Below are 17054 nucleotides of genomic sequence, written 5' to 3' on the forward strand. Positions count from 1 at the left end.
TAAATAAATAAATAATAAAACACTTAAAACTAAGAATCATAACTTTAAATGCAACAAGCAAATTTAGGCATCACAACATTATAAAGCATAAAAATAAAAATTTATATTTTTATATTTGCTAAAGAGTACATTTAACTGTTTAATTATTAGCACATTTTACACAAATATTAACTTTATTAAGTGACCATCTAAATATAAAAATAAAAGAAATGAGCATGCACAATTAAATATTCTAATTCAGCTGATAACCGGAGGAAAAAACAAAACTCTAATATGGGCCAAACAACGATGGTCAATTTTAATGTGTTTGTGCATGTATATTTTTTTTTTGAAAATTGATATTTTTACACAATATTGTTAAATAAGCACTAGATGATGACAAAAGTCATGTTAATATAAATGTAGTGTAAATGAGCATGGACATTGCATAATTAAATATCCAATATTGGCCAATAACCAAAAAAAAGAGAGAAAAACTATTATAATAATATCTGCTGATAACCAATAACTGTTGAAGTTCAACTTTAAAGTTCAAATACTGTTACACATGTACTTGAGGACTTACTGCTGGATACGCTGAAGTGGAAGCGTTAGCAAGTCCTCAAGTTTCTGCTGACTGAACTCAGGCCTCGACTCCTGGAGCTTTTTAAACCGTCTGAAGGCTTTGCTTTTCTTCACCTGAACCTGAGAAGGAAATGAACCATGAATCAAAAATTTGCTTCTGTGAAAAAAACTTGATACAATAAGAGCACATTTGATAGAGCTAGCAATAACACCGTTTACCTCTAACCAACAGTATCACCTCCGTAGATGATGCATGTGGACGCACAATGAGACGAGACATCTCTGTTGTCTCTTATCACAACTTCTGAATAGAGCAACCCTGGTTTCATTATTAAATATACAGTCACACAAACCAAGTAAGGCTAATGACAGAGCATAGCAAAATATCACTATTTTATGTCAAATTTGTTTTGAATTGTCCCTCTGAGAAAAGCATAGGTCGGTGCTACTTTTCTGTACTAAGTAAATAATAAATAAACACATATTATCAAGTACAAGAAACAATCCATCATCTTCAAACGGCACACACCGTGTACAACACCTGCTCAGCTAACATTTATGGCTGTAGCAGCTGGGGTCTGATCTGATAAACACACCAACATTAAATCACAGCATCTCAGACAGACTGTGAGAGGAATCCAACATTCAGGACAGCCAAACAAAATAAAAAATAAAAACTCTGAATGAATCCTGTCAAATCCAAAGCTTAGTCATCAAAACTATATTAAACATATTAAAATTATATTATTAAAAACAACATCATTTTTAAACAAATACATTTTGTCTGAATTTTTTTTTTTATTTAAATATTTAAATATATTAATTTCGAGAGTAAATTCATTTTGAGAGTTTCATTATTAGTATTTTTTTCATTTGACCTTTCTATTTAGCAAGGATTCCTATTAAATATAAGAAACTGCAATAATTAATCTTACAATAGAATTACTTTAAATTAATTTATAAATATAAATTCATTTATATTTGATCAGATAGATGTAGCCTTGTTAAACATTTACACCAGTAAAAAATAAATAAATAAATAATACAGATTTTTATCTGAAAATTATAAAAATATTATGTACTGTATAAAAACAGCATAAAAAATGGGGAATGGGAGGGCCTCATTGGCACAGTGATTAACCAGAAAAATTGAAATTGGCATTTTATGCCCAAAAGGTTGCAGACTCCTTGTATAGATATATTGTGCATTAATTCAAAACCATCTAGCTATCTTTTAAAAGCGTCACATTATTATATATTTATTAAAGTTATTATTGCACTAAACGTCCTTATACTGTATGTTCTGTCAAGGTTGAAGAAATTTAAAATATAAATATGCATGTATAAATAATATGTAAAGAGAGTCACTTGTTGGGAAAACGTTCAGATCTTGGTCTAGATTGCTATTCTCTTAATAAGCTTCATGGGATGATGGATTTTGAAGGACAAACGTGCCATGTTTTGAATCATGTGACATAGCAAACACACCAGCCCATGTTCCAGCAATTACATCTATGTCTCGGCCAAGCAGAGGAATCAATGCTAACTTAAACAGCTCAGTCTGCAATCAATGAGAATCAGTCAATTGGCCGCAGACACATTCCTCCTCTTAATTAAGACCTTAATATCTGTGAGGCTCCAGGCTTCCCCTCAGATAAATAAAACCAGCATTAGCGTGCAACTTGGAAGAGCTTTGCTGTGAGGCTAACTCTCAAACATATATTCAGTATTAGACACAATTACTGGCATAGGATGAAACACGTTACAATGCCCCCTCAGTTCACCATAAGCACATGGAATACAGAAGTTAGCATTAGCCAGGCATGCCGATGATTCTTTAACCACTAACTGATTTGGTCTAACAAGGAATCAGTCATCCGTACACTTGGGTACATTTGCCTTGCCGAGGGAGGAGCTAATTAGCAAAAAGAGAGACTCCCCATCTCACTTTTTTCTGGCCGACTGATGGAGGCTGCCCACTTAAGTCAGGCGTAATGAGATGGTAGTGTTGGACCTAATGGTACCGCTGGGCTTTGCCTGGAGAGATCTGTTTGCACAGTGTCATCCATAAGCCTTAATCAGGTAGGTGACTCCATTTTTTTTTTCACCGTTCCAAACGTCAATCATTCTGAATGGCGATCTTTGAGTTTCTGACCTGACATTATTTCTTCTTTTCTTTTTTTTCCCCCACAAGGCAAAAAAAGGTGCCATAGAGGAGGAGTTGTACAACAATTTAATAGGTTTGGACTTATTAGAAGTAGAGCATGACATTCTGTCAATACTGCACATTACCATAGAATCTGTAATAAATACATATTCATGATTTCATATCAATAGCTGCAGCCATCGGCTTTTGTGTAAATAGGTGACCTCTATCCAGGTAAAAGAAGGCATTTACTCACAATAAAACCAATATCAGCAATGATTTTTTAAAATCATAATCAAAAGAAATGGAAAGTGACACAATCAGTGAAATGTAATAATATTCACTTGAATTTATACAACCATGTTCACGCACGCATTACTCAAGACCATAGAAATGTGTCACATACTAATAGTCACAATTGTAAGCACGTTTGTCAATGCCAGATGCATAGCATGTGAACAGAAGTGAAAAGGGGTCAAATTTAACAAGTAAAACATTTAACTTCAACTTACCATGAGGACTTTTTTAGCCGTCTGAATGTTGTCAACGTAAGTATTATACAGCTGCAGATGAGCGCAGAACTCCTCAAACCCGACGCTAAACCTCCCCAGTTCTAGATGAGTGAGTAGGGTCCTGTTAAAAACAAGTAATAAGTTAAAATATTATTCGCTTTATGCAATGTAATAAATTTATCATACCTCAAATGTACAGTAAATTAAATAAATATTTAAATATTTATATAAAATATAAATTATATAGAAAATTAATATTTTTAATTCAATATTAATTAATAAAACCATGCATTATACTTAATTCAAATAAACTCAATAACAATAAAATTGATAAATATAAAAAATTTTAAATACATACATTTTTTATTTAGAAATACTTTCAATTTTATATAAATACAAACAAACACACACGTTTATAAATAAATTAAATAATGCATTTGTTAGCAACTAGTAGTAATACATAATATTTTCTTGAAAAGTGTGTGTGTGTATAATTATATAATAATATATAAAAACTGGAAAAACTTTTAAATTAAAACATTTAATGTATATTATGTATATTACATGTATATTACAAAAAATTCATTGAAAAGAATTTTTTTAACATTAATTAGTCTAAATTTATTTTTCCTGTCATGCAAATGCACAATTAAATATTAAGTCATACTTCCAAAGACCATCATCATACTGTGTCAAATCATTAAGAATTAACACTTTAACGTTACCCTACCCTGCAGTCTTGCCACCGCACTCCAAACACGATAACCCTGATACTGTTTTGGAAATCCAGGCACTTCGTGTCACAAATAATGAGGGGGGTTAGTTCAGAGGCAGACGTATTTGCAAAAGGAAACGTTTTTAGTCAGATTTGTGTGGTGTCATACGAGGGCTTCTCCCTGTGGGTGACACACTTATTTGAGACAAGGGTGCTGAGGCTAGCGCCCAAGGGCAAGCGTGCGGTGCTTTGTAGCGGGAACGCACTCATTGCGAAACCAGGAACAAAACAATGGGAGAGCTGGTGCTCTGGCCGTCAGGCACATTAGGGTGACAAGGGTATAACTCAAGGGTGAGGGTGTTGACACTTGTGAAGGAACTTATTATCCAAAATAGGCAAGGTAGCTAATGCGCATACATACCACTTAGACCAAACAGAAATACAGGTACGGATACACACACACACCCTGATGTTCCCTGAGACTTCATGGTTTTAGAAGGAGCATTTTGTGATTGAAGTTGATTTAAATAGATTTTAATGAAGTTGCAAGCCAAGGTAGCCTCTGTTCGTAATCGGGAGATGCTAGATCAGCCGAGAGAGTTCTTCTAACGAGGGCAAAGGGCGGGAAAAATAGTGTTTCCTTTTTCCCCCTCACAGCCAGAGGCTATTATGATAAATATGAAATTATGACTTACATTTTTTATGCTCTTTTTTTTTTTTATTAGGGCAATTAAATTCTCTGGCTTTCAGAAAGATGACAAAGACAACATTAGCATTCCTCCTGCATCACGTTAATCTACATTAATTCTTAGTGGTTGCGACATCTGGGCTCGGCACAGACTCAACCAAACAATGAAGGCCTATGTGGCTTCAATTGCTGGAAGTGAGAATTAAGGAATACTAATTATCGTCAATGAATAGTTAGCAGCAACACAAACATTCACAAAAACACAAATATGTACAGGACCCAAAAGCATCATTTGGGTTGTAAGGAGACTCCCTCCTCCCTTCAATAGGGACAAGGACCCTCTTCCTTCATATCGGATACCATTTGATCTATTTCCACACCACATTTACCCTCATTAAGAAAACCCCTAGGCACACTCGTTTCTCTCTCAAATACGTTTTTGATTTTGTGCTACTTAAGTCACTGCCCTTTCAAGTTTGGGATCACTGTTGCATTCTGTGTTTTCTAGGATAACTGGGTTCTTCCCACTGTTGCCTTACTCCCCTCATCAGATAAACAGACATAATTCTGATGAATGGCAGCAGCATGACAGTATAGTCAGGTTTTGTTTGTTTGCTTGTTCAGCAGCGTTTAATTAATATGGTATTTAAGTCTTTACCGACCCAGGAGTATCATGTGATGTACAAAGAATGAACTTCAAACCAACTGCATGCTATTCTTTTAAACTTAAATAGTAGCTGACATATTTTTATATTTCTAAGAATATTGTCGCATTACTGTCACCTTTGAGGCTGCCATCATTTTGAAGTTTTTACTGAAAACTGGGAATGATTGGTTTGCATTGTCCTCGGGTCATCTAATCACTCCAAATATCTCAAAATCACAAGACCGTATAAAAAATGTTAAAATAAAATTATTTGAAATAATAAACCAGAAATTCTAAATTAAATTCTGTATAAAATGTAAAAACCATATACAATTAAAATAAAAAATAATACAATTAATTTTCTCATTTAAATTGTATTCTGCTAAATGCATAAAATGTACAAATAAAATAAATTTAAATGTAGATTTTCTCATTCTCGTGTTGTTCCAAACATGTATGTCTTGCTTTCTTCTGTGGAACACAAAAGGAGAAGTTTTGAAAAATGTTCAGGCTGCTCTTTTCCATACGACACAAGAAGATGGTGCCCAGGGGCAGTCAAACTCCACAAAGAACAGAAATCACCATTAAAGAAGTGGTTCTAATGCCATAGAAGATGCAAGTTGTGAAAAAAAATTCCAAAAAGTTATTTACCAAAAACATATTGCTATGAAAATGGTAGCTGTGGTCACCATCAGTTTTGGGGGTAACGCATTTACAAGTAACACGAGTTATGTAATCAGATTACTTTTTTCTAGTAATTAGTAAAGTAACATTACTTTTTCAAATAAATAATGGAATTTACTTTGTTTTCCCATTTATTCACTGGCACCTCTCCTGTTCCAGTGTTGACAGAAATTGGGAGTGAGGTTGAGGAACTTCCTTCAGGCACTTAATTTCACTTTTGCTGCGAAAAGGTTATATAATATAACTTGATTTTGTTCAACTCAGGTGGCAAAAAGTAACCCAAAAGTAACAATGCATTACTTTCCATAAAAAGTACCATATTTTTCAGACTATAAGTCGCACCTAAGTATAAAAAATACGTCATGATGAGGGGAAAAAACATATATAAGTCGCACTGGACTTTAAGTCGCATTTATTTAGAACCAAGAGAAAACATCACTGTCTACAGCCGCGAGGGGGTGCTCTATGTTTTTCAGTGTATGCTACAGGAGCACTGAGCAGCATAGTGCGCCCTCTCGCGGCTGTAGACGGTAATGTTTTCTCTTGGTTCATGTCGAATTAATTTTGATAAGTCGCAGGACCAGCCAAACTATGAAAAAAAAGTGTGACTTATAGTCCGGAAAATACGGTAACTAAGTAACACATTTAGTTACTTTTTTATGGTGTAAAGCCATATTGTAATGAATTATGGGGTTACTTTCCCCAACATTGGTCACAATTAAATCATATTGTATGGAAAAGAGCAGCTTAGACAGCTAACTAAATATCTTCTTTTTCATTTCACAGAATAAAGAATGTCAAACAGGTTTTGAAAGACATGAAGAGAAGTATTTTACATTTTATACATTTTTTTGGCCTAATCATTAAAGGTTCAAATCTACAATGGTTTATAAATTCAGATGCGTTTATACTTATTTTTCTTTTATATTTCCTACTATAAAGTGCATATTGTGTGTGATAAAAACAATCTACAGCTCCTGTCCTTGTTCTCAGTTTTTCTGTTTCAACCAGTCCAAGATAAAAAGTGATGATTTCAGCTAAGGATTCAAATAACCTTCAGCAGCCATCACAGATATCAACATGCATCTGAAGAAGCTTCTTGATAACGATGTGGTTTTGGAGTGCGCAAGCACTTTATTCCTTTTAATTAGTCAGCCACTGCTGACTGTTCACAGATCTAAATTGAGAGACTGCCATTATGCTTCACCCAGCACTTCAATAACCGATTCTAATGATGATATATGGTAACCGAGCACCGATTTATCCAATACATCGGGCACTGAAATTCAGCTCTCGATCTTCATTCAGCCTCTGTTTGTAGAGAGGCCCGTCAATCAGGCACTGATGGGAGCCTCGGGGACCCACAGGGATTCATTATTCAGACAATTTTATCATTCTCAATCAACAGGGCCTAGATAAAGCCCTCAAAGGCAGTCCCCCTTCCATTCATTTGGTAATTCGAAATATGTTACACAATGAAACCACACGGCAGTAACTTAAATAAGAAATCCGGCCAATTTAGTATTAATGAAATCTCCTCACTAGGTTTTTCCTGTTTGCAAATGTCTCTTCGAGCTTGTCAGGTAAATTCTGTAAGATTGATCAGGTTGTTACATATATCAAACACCGCTCACCTGAACTGAGGATCAATGATCTCTCTATTGCAAGCTTGAAGGTCTTAATAAAAGGCTGAAAGTGTTTCCAGCCTGAACAACCTGATCAATCCTTGCAGGCTATTGGACATTAGGAGAGGGCTTCTGCTTTTGCTTTGAGATGTAGTACATCAAAACACAACACGCTTCACCATTGATAGGCTCAGATAAAATTGACAAGAACAGCCTTTTTGACACCGGTGAGTTAATATGTTGTTAGTCTGACCTGCTGCTGTCGATGCTGTCAATATTACTCAGTGAATATTGATCCCAAATAAAAAGAATGAACATCATTGTGAAAATTTATTTCCTGATAAATACACACTGTTTGTTTACAGGTTTAATTACTTGTTTAAATAATACAGTGGAAAAAAACAGTTACTATTAATATTATTATATCAATCATATATCAATTAATAGTACTTAATAGCATTTTTGTACCTTAATTTCCTAAAGAGCAGTTTGTTAACAATACTAAGGTTATGGGTTTGTTCCTAAAAAAAAACTGACATAAAGCTTAAATGCCCTGTCCTGCTTTGGACAAGCACAAAAAGTACATTACAGCTACCGAAATTTTGGTATTATATAACAACCATATTCCCCTCCAATCCTCCTCATCTCAAAGTTCTTACTGGATAAAATCTGACTTTAAACCTTGTATTGAATAGCCTGATGCTTATAACTGGAGAATCTGCTACAGTAGTTCAGGAGGAAAGACTGAGTATCAGTAATGAACGCATGATAATGAACCCTTTCATTAAAAATGCATGTTTAAAACATCAGCGATTGCAAAAAGCTTATTTTTATCAACACAAAAGGCTTGGAAGACACAAACAGCAGCCATTATGAACAAGCCGCCATCACCCGTGATGGTAAGCGTAGAGGGATAACATAAAATACTCTGAAGAAAGTTCAGCTGTAAGCCTAAATCCAGCATCCGCATCGATTCACAATCCAATTAAAGAGAATAATAACATAAGATAAGGCACACCAGGCAATCTCCAAGTTTTCAAACTTGATTCTCCTGTTAGACCCCAATTAATACTCCCCTACCCTCTCGTCCTTTTTAAATGGTATCAAAGTCAGCCACCCTCAGCCGTCTCTCTCCCCTGAGCGTGAATATACATTTAATTATTTAAAGGATACTTACTGGTTTATTAAATGAATGGATTTAATTGAACTGAAGATGCTTTCTCTAATGTCCTGCCTGAGGGTTCCTTTGGCCTTCAAGATCTCCACAAAGTACTGGAGAAAAGAAAGAGATATGAAAATTCAATTTTCAGACTACACTCTTGTACATGACTCTTGTACAAGAGATACATGACTCTTCATCTTACCAAGAGTGTCACCTCTCGTCACACACCCTTAAGACAAAGCGAGAACAAATCTGTGAAGGGCTAAGCATTTTGCAGCAATGACATCTCAATTACCTCCAACGGGTTCAAATGAGCCGCATGTCTAACCCAGCTCCACCAGAGGCGGGAGGTGACGTGGTTTCTCAAAATAAGTTTTATCGTTGTTTAATTAGCTGCGGCATTCAAAAACAATGAGACTGACGTGTGAGTTCTCCATCTTAGCTTTTCAAGTTCAAATGGCAATTTTGATATTCAACACAATATGCACAGAAATGATATGAAATCTCAGCAATCTTAAAAGTAAAACTAATTAGCTGCGAAATAAATTCCTTGAACAGGTTATAAACCATCACTTTCAAAAGAATAGCCCTGTGATGGTGTTAAGGGCCACTCAGTAAACGGAAAACCTTGTGAAACTGTTCAAAATATAAAGCGAAGATAATTCAAATTTCAGATTAGGATTTTCTGATGATTGGCATGGTTTTCTGTTTCTATGACTGAATCCAGTCCTGACAAGTGTTTCTCCATCAGCATATTGTTCGATGCAAGATGGACCAGTGCAGCCCATGGGTGTTTGTGTTTTGGCCTGTTGAGAGACTAACCGTGACGATTAGATCCAGCTGTTGGCAGTAGCTTTTTTCACTCTGGACTAGCTCGCGGCCTGTGCGGCTCCTCTTCCTCTCCCAGCGGTCCCGCTGCTCTTGAATGCTGCGAATGCCCATGGGGGTGAACGGACTCAGAGAAAAACTCATGACCGACCAGTTGACGGTGCTGATTCCAGATCAGTATTACTACCTACAAACAGTAAATCACTGTTAAAAAGACATCAAAATCACTAGTTGACCAATACAAAAATTTAATGACAAATAAAATGCATAAAACATAATCAGTTTATAGTTTATTTTTCATCCATCAGCAATGAAATCTACACATTTACTGTATATTTACTATATACCTGAAGTTGAATTATTATTACTTATACTATATATATATATATATATACACATACACACATACATACATACACACACACACACACACAGAATACATAGTATTATTTTGCATAATATTTTCACTTATAATATCTACATAATTTATATAGAATAAAATTTTAATATTTCATAATGTTATAAATAAAATAATTTAAGAGTAATAAAATAATATTTTGTATAAATTGTTGATAGAATTTATAGAAATCTATACAGTTCTTAAATATAATAAAATATTAAAATATTAAAAATATTAAATTACTTTCTAAAATTATTTCATCCTTATCTTTCACTGAGTTTGTTCATATTCATATTTTTTTATAATTTATAATTTGTTTTAAAAAAAAATCGATTTCTTTATATCAAATTCATTATATTCGTATGTATTATTTATAAGTAATTACAATATATTAAAAAGATTGATTTTTAAATGATTTTATTAAATTATTTCAGCCTTATTTCACTGAGTTTGCTTATACTGGTATTTTTTATAATTCATAATTTGATCAAATGTTATAATTTGTATAATATTCATTTTTTACTTTTATTCATTGTATTTGACAACTAATTATATGTAGTACTTATTAAAATAAAAAAATGAAAATATTGAATATATTAAATGATTTTAGAGCAGCCTCACATCTTCTGATGACTTTATTAATGTTTTTTTTTTTTTTTTTTTTTTTACAAAAGTACGTATTTAGCCAATTTCATCATTTCTATTATTAGGGCGTTGAAAATCCATATTTTGACATTTGTAAATTACAATCAATATGGTACAATTACTAAGCAAATGCCATTGGCTCCACAGACCAAGTATGAGGGACGACCAGCAATCCAGTCCCCAATGAATTCATAATGACAAACAAACAACATATGCAGAGGATAAGCCACCAATTAAGAGGAGCCAAACCTACACACACATCCCAAAAACACTGAACACCACACACTCTTGATCTATGACTTAGTACATGCTTTCTCTCTCTTAGCTAAGTAAAGTCTCTCCATCATGACTCCCTCCCCCAGCCGGTGGTGCTGTCCCTCGACTCTGGGGTGTCCTCTCTGCACTGCCTCATTAGTGTCAGCTCTAATGGAGCATCAGGGCCAGAAAGAGGAACGAGACCAACACTTTAACAGCAATTAACCCTTGTTCCCTCCCGAGGGAGACTGGCGTCAGCCCTTCTATAACACACTGTAAACAGGCAGCCCGATCAACCCTAAAAGACTGAGAGCTGCGCATACGGGTATCCTTAAAGGATCCCTTCCCATCTGCCTTTGTGGTGTGGCCCATCCCCTTGTTTGTACAAAACCTCCATAAAACCAGAGCGAATGTGAAATGAATCCCCTGAATTGCGCATGCCCCATGCAGCCTCTGCTAAGTGCTGCGTCTGAAGCCACGGTCCATTTTTACAAGCAACTTACTGTAAATTTCATCACTCTCGACGCTCAAATAAGCAGTCAATTTTGAGAAATATTGCAGCATTTTAGGCCCAGTGAAGCCAATTAAAAGCTAGCTGAGGAGATTGGGGTCAGGAGAACCTAGTTAAAAAGACTAAATATGGAGCAACTGGCAGGGTTTGTTTGCATAACTCAGCGCTTATATTAAACAAGACCACTTTCTTTTGTTCAGGATAAGATTTTATGCATACATATAGAAAATTACACAGACAAACCCTGGTTTTCTTTACAAATACTCTTGTATCTAAATGTAAAGGTGCTGGGTAACACCTAAAAATAAAACAGTGGAACATCACCAGCATTGGCAAATCCACAGGTCTGTTTCCCAGAAGAGCCACATGGATGAGGGGTGGAGCTGGAGCACCAAATATTCCCACTCACTTTTATTGCCCTGATGGTTTCTAGGATCTGCAGTGCCATTATAATTTATATATAATAGTTTTTGTTAATATTTTGAATTAGATTTTACATTTTCTGTTTCTTTAATTTTAGTTAATGTTTTAGTAATTTTTGACACTTTTTTAAATTCATTTTTATTTGTTAGCTTTAGTTTATATAGTTTTGTTATTTTAGTTTATTCAACAACTAGCTGATTAAATGTTTCAGATCTAAGCAAAAGTATAAACATTTAGGCTAGATTCCCTATTGAAATTTCCATGACTTTCGTATGACTTCTTAAGACTTTAATCATTTCCATGATGTTTTCAGGCCCAAGAAATCACAATTTTACTACTAGATTTCTAGGTTTTTCATCACTGGGGGATTGTATAGCATATATACAGTAGCCTAAGTAATACTAAAATTATTAATATCGGGCTCAGTTTGAACCTAGAAACAAGGCATTGTTGAGAAGAAAAAACTAATTCTAATTCTAATATAATTATAATTATTTTCTTATATATATATATATATATATATAAGAAAAAAGAAGAAATGTGCCTAATAACCTAGCTGCATTTGCTTTGTATCTTTGCCGCAGGGGTGTACTTCTATAGTCTACATTTATTTCTTGCTTAATATATGGGGTATCTAAGACTAGAAGTAGATTTACAAGTAATCTAGCTTTAGTCAATGAAATATGATCTCATCGAGTAGGAAATGTTGTTTATAATCAACTCTTACAATTCATAAAAGTATAAAGCAGGGGCGAGGCTACATAAGGGCCAGGGTGGCACTGGCCCACTCAAACTGACGGCTGGCTGGCCCACCCAATCAGAACAGACAAAAAAAAAAAAAAAATGTGGGAAAGCCGAAAAAAAAAATCATGCATATGTGACATACTAAACACTTAAACACGTACATCAAGTTTCATAAAAATAACTACTGTAGAGCGAAAACCTTTTCATATAATTGCCTTACTGCAACAGCCAATCAATAAGCTTATTAGCACTGTTTAGCCAATCGCGTATTGTTGGGGGGTGGGAAGATGACTTTACGTCTGCTAGTGAAGTAAACTTTTAACACGCATTACACAAGATGAGCATGTCGAAACAGACATCTTTAATTAAATATATATATAAAAAAACAAGAACATAACCTGAAACATCAACATCAACCCGGGCTAATCGTCTGAAACCAGCTGATTTATCCACACTTGATGAACCACCTGCTCTGCCCTATTTACGGAGTAATATTGCTTTTACGCCAGTTTTCGCGAAAAATAAACTGCAAGTCTAGTCTTTTGCTGCTAAGTGGTACACAAAGTTTTGACGTGTCCCCCACACTTTTAATATCATTGAAATTCGTCCCCCACACATTTTCAGAAGGCGATATGAACATCACTGAAAGCTAAGCTCTCCTGCAATGTGTATTTCATTCATGCTCGAAGCTGGAGCGCGCTCTCGCGCTAAAAGTCATAACAGGAAACTCCTAATATGGACAACAGCGTCCAGCTATCGCTGTATGAAAACAGTTGTTTTCACAGACACTTTTGGAAACACGAAGACATTTAACATACGACTGCAACAATATATGGTTTTTCAACTCATCTCCAGCAGGTGATAAAGTATATGAACAATGCAGTGCTAATTGACATAGCATTTATTACAGTATAGAAACTATTATAACTTATGTGAAAAAAGCGTTTGTAGTATATAAAAAAACATTATTATTTGTTATTGTCCAGTAGTTATAGATTTCTAAGCCAATTATCAATGCGCATATCCACTACCTGTCAAGTCTCTTCTGTTCACCAAGCCTGTATTTATTTGATCAAAAGTACAGCAAAACAGTAAAATTGTGAAATATTTTTACTAGAATATGTAATGTTTTCTATTTGAATATATTTCAAAATGTAATTTATTGAGATTTCAAAGCTGATTTTTTTTTGCATCATTTCTCCAGTCACACGATCCTTCAGAAATATTTCTGATATTCTGATTTGCTACTCAAAAAAATTAAATAATAATAATAATGTTGAAAACAGCTGGGTAGATTTTTTTTTTCAGGTTTCTTTGATGAATAGAAAGTTCAGAAGAACGGCATTTATCTGAAATATAATAATTTTGTAAAATGATGTCTTTATCATCACTTTTGATCAATTTAAAGAATCCTTCCTAAATAAAAGTATTCATTTCTATAATATCTTTTCCAAAAAATATAAATTATACTGACTCTAAGATTTTGAATGATACACTGTATGATGTTGCAAAGTCTTTTTATTTCACATAAATGCTGATCTTTGGATCCTTCTATTCATCAAAGAACACAAAAAAATTTTTACTCTGTTTTAACTGTTTTAAATATTGGTAATCAGGATATTAGAATGATTTGATTTTTGAAGGATGTGACACAGAAAACTGGAGTAATGATGCTGAAAATTCACCTTTGATCACAGGAAAAATGGTTAAATATATTCGAATTGAAAAGTTATTTTAAATAGTAAAAATATTTCACAATATTACCTTTTTTTTAGCTGTACTTTGGATCAAATAAATGCAGGCTTGGTGAGCAGATGAGACTTCTATAAAAACATTAAAAATCTTACTCTTCAAAAACTGTTGACTGGTAGGCTATATAGATTACAGAAATGTTATATTGTAATGTTATATATATATATATATATATATATATATATATATGTAATTTCTGTCCCCCACGTTTGAAAAGATGGTTACGCCCCTGAATGTAAGCAACATCTGATCGCTCTCAAAGTACAATGCTGTCAGAAATTTGGCCGTGGCACAGTAAGTTAGTGAACCAGGTTATTCCAGTTTAAAATGAACACAATTACTGAACACTGATGTCTTTCTACAGTGGTCATATAGCAGTACAATATCTATATTTGTCTTCCTTGTAGCTGCTTGTAAAAGTATTTTGTTGTATATTCATGAATTTGTTGGCTAACAATCAATCACATTTAACTTATCTGAACTGTATAGTGATTTTATCCTATATTGTAAAATTTGTGTAATTTGAGAGTAGTCATTCAGGTCCACCCTATTCCAACAAGGTCCACTCAGTTTAAAATTTCTGACCTCGCCACTGGTATAAAGTATCAATCTTTAGTATACATATAACATTCTTCGCTTTAGGGTCTCTTAGATCCTAGGGTTAAGTAAGTAGCCTACTTGCTTTTAAGTTGATTAACAATTCATTATTTTTTTACATTAAAAACTCTTTAATGTCAACAGGCTATTTTTGTATAACGTTAAAGATTTCAAAACGGATTATACAAATCGACGAGGTTACCCTTTTGAACGCAAAGACAGACATCATTAGCTCGCGGCTAAACGCATATTATGTATGGCATATTTGAATCGAGTTACTCAAAAAAGAAAAAAAACTTTTTCTGATGACTGAACACAAGAACGTTGTAGAAGTAACGTTACACTTCTGTTGTCATGTGTTTTTCTGATTAAAACTAGACTGTAAAGTAGGCTACAGCCTATAAACTTCGTGATACGGTTACCATTTAAAAAATCGTTTAAAAAGCGATATAGAAGAAGGTATGATTATAGAAACATTCCATACCTGACGTCGTTCGTTCTTTTCAAATTGAATGCAGGCGCTCTTTCTTACACTCTCAGAAGTTCCGGGTTTTTCTGCGCTCTGATTGGTGCTCACAGACATCGAAACTAAGCCGCCCCCGTGACGTCATCACGAAGCATACTCGGCGCTAGGGGTCATTTCACCGAAAGGCTGCTTTCTGTACCCGATGTGTCATTCATAAGTGTAAACAATTAAATGTATTTATACGTGGAAAGGCTGACATCAACAATTAAATTAATAATGATAGTCTATAAATAATTCATCCTATTTAAAAAAAAATCGTTAATATTATATATATATATATATATATATATATATATATATATATATATATATATATATATATATATATATATATATATATATATATATATATAATTTTTTTTATATAATACTCAGAGTGAAATTTACTTACCCTACACTATCATCCTGTTACAAAAAAAAAAAAAAAGATAGAGATAGAATGACCCTGAGAAATGTATAGTATTATTGACTGACCGTATGCATGTTTTATACTTAAGACTAAAACTGGACAGATTATTTATGACTTATGTTATTGTTTATGATCATCAAGAACAAGATGGAGCACACATGAGAAAAATGCTTTAATTGTGAAGCAACGCAGTTTCTGTCAAATCTCAAATTTATGGTATGCACCTTCAGAAGAGTCTAAGGCATTTTAGGTGAATCCAACAGCTTCAAAGTGCAAACAGAAAATAAATATATCTTCTAAATGAGATGAACCATTAATTTTACATTTAACTTTTGCATCCTAGGAGTTAAGAAGGGGAGTTTAGTCTATACTCCTGATGAATCAACTTAGAAAATGAAGAGAGGAGAAAACACACCTCAGCAAATTTCTGCTAATTATACAAGAGTGTTGGCAAAATGAAAGTGATGCCCCGTGATCAGGCTTGGCACAGTGATAGACCCTAACTCCTCATAGAAAGTCCCTCTAATAGAAGGAAATCCATTAGGACCTCCAAGTTCTAAAGTACAAGCAACAACTTCTCAAACTATGTGCTTCTCCTTCTCCTTCCCATAAAACAAAAAGCTTGCAGTCCGACATCAGCGAGAACACTGACATCTAGTGTTGCCTGTGTGGCAATCTGAAAGTGTCCAGCCTCTGACCAACATGACAGATCCAGCATCTGCATGTAAAACATGACCAACAGGCATGATTTTATAGTCCTCTTGCATTCTGTCCAGTTCTGCCTAAAGTGTACATACATTTTTACATAATCCATCTGTATAGTATGTTCATAGTACACTTATCTGTACATCATGCTGATAGTATTTATAATCTGTAAATTATGCCCATAATACTTATCTGTATAGTTATTGCACATAATGTAGACCTTGTATATTCTGTACTTACTGCTTATTGCTCTTCTGGTAACGTTGAATCTAATCTAATTAGGAACTTTTTAATAATTAGACATGTTTAGAGTGCATGATCTTCTCTTAAAAGGATAGTTCTCCCAAAAATCATTTACTTAAGCTCATGTTGTTCCAAAACTATATGACTGACTTTCGTCTGTGTTTTTGTGTAATGAACGTCAATTGTATGGAAGCCTTTTGCTGCCATGAGATAAAAAAAAATATAATTATAATAGTGACAATAAAAAGGTTATTGCGACTTTTTATCTCACAAT

At 34.0% G+C, this 17054-nt stretch overlaps 1 protein-coding gene across 2 annotated transcripts in view; it reads right to left on the bottom strand.

Moving 5' to 3' along the window:
• LOC132098852 (rho guanine nucleotide exchange factor 39-like) overlaps positions 1–15528 on the bottom strand; it is a 47139-nt gene extending 31611 nt beyond the window's left edge. Inside the window, exons 1-5 of one of the 2 annotated variants that reach the window (XM_059505074.1) lie at positions 15382–15528; positions 9565–9757; positions 8758–8852; positions 3223–3343; positions 566–684 (exon numbers count right to left, since the gene is read on the bottom strand). In XM_059505074.1, the coding sequence (XP_059361057.1) occupies positions 566–684; positions 3223–3343; positions 8758–8852; positions 9565–9714 (485 nt within the window). In that variant the 5' untranslated portion in view covers positions 9715–9757; positions 15382–15528. Of the gene's footprint in view, positions 1–565; positions 685–3222; positions 3344–8757; positions 8853–9564; positions 9775–15381 lie in introns of both variants that reach the window. The other variant, XM_059505075.1, reaches the window with a different exon arrangement.
• Positions 15529–17054: the final 1526 nt, after the last annotated feature.

This window comes from Carassius carassius, chromosome 22 (assembly GCF_963082965.1).
Source record: "Carassius carassius chromosome 22, fCarCar2.1, whole genome shotgun sequence".
Lineage (NCBI taxonomy): Eukaryota > Metazoa > Chordata > Actinopteri > Cypriniformes > Cyprinidae > Carassius > Carassius carassius.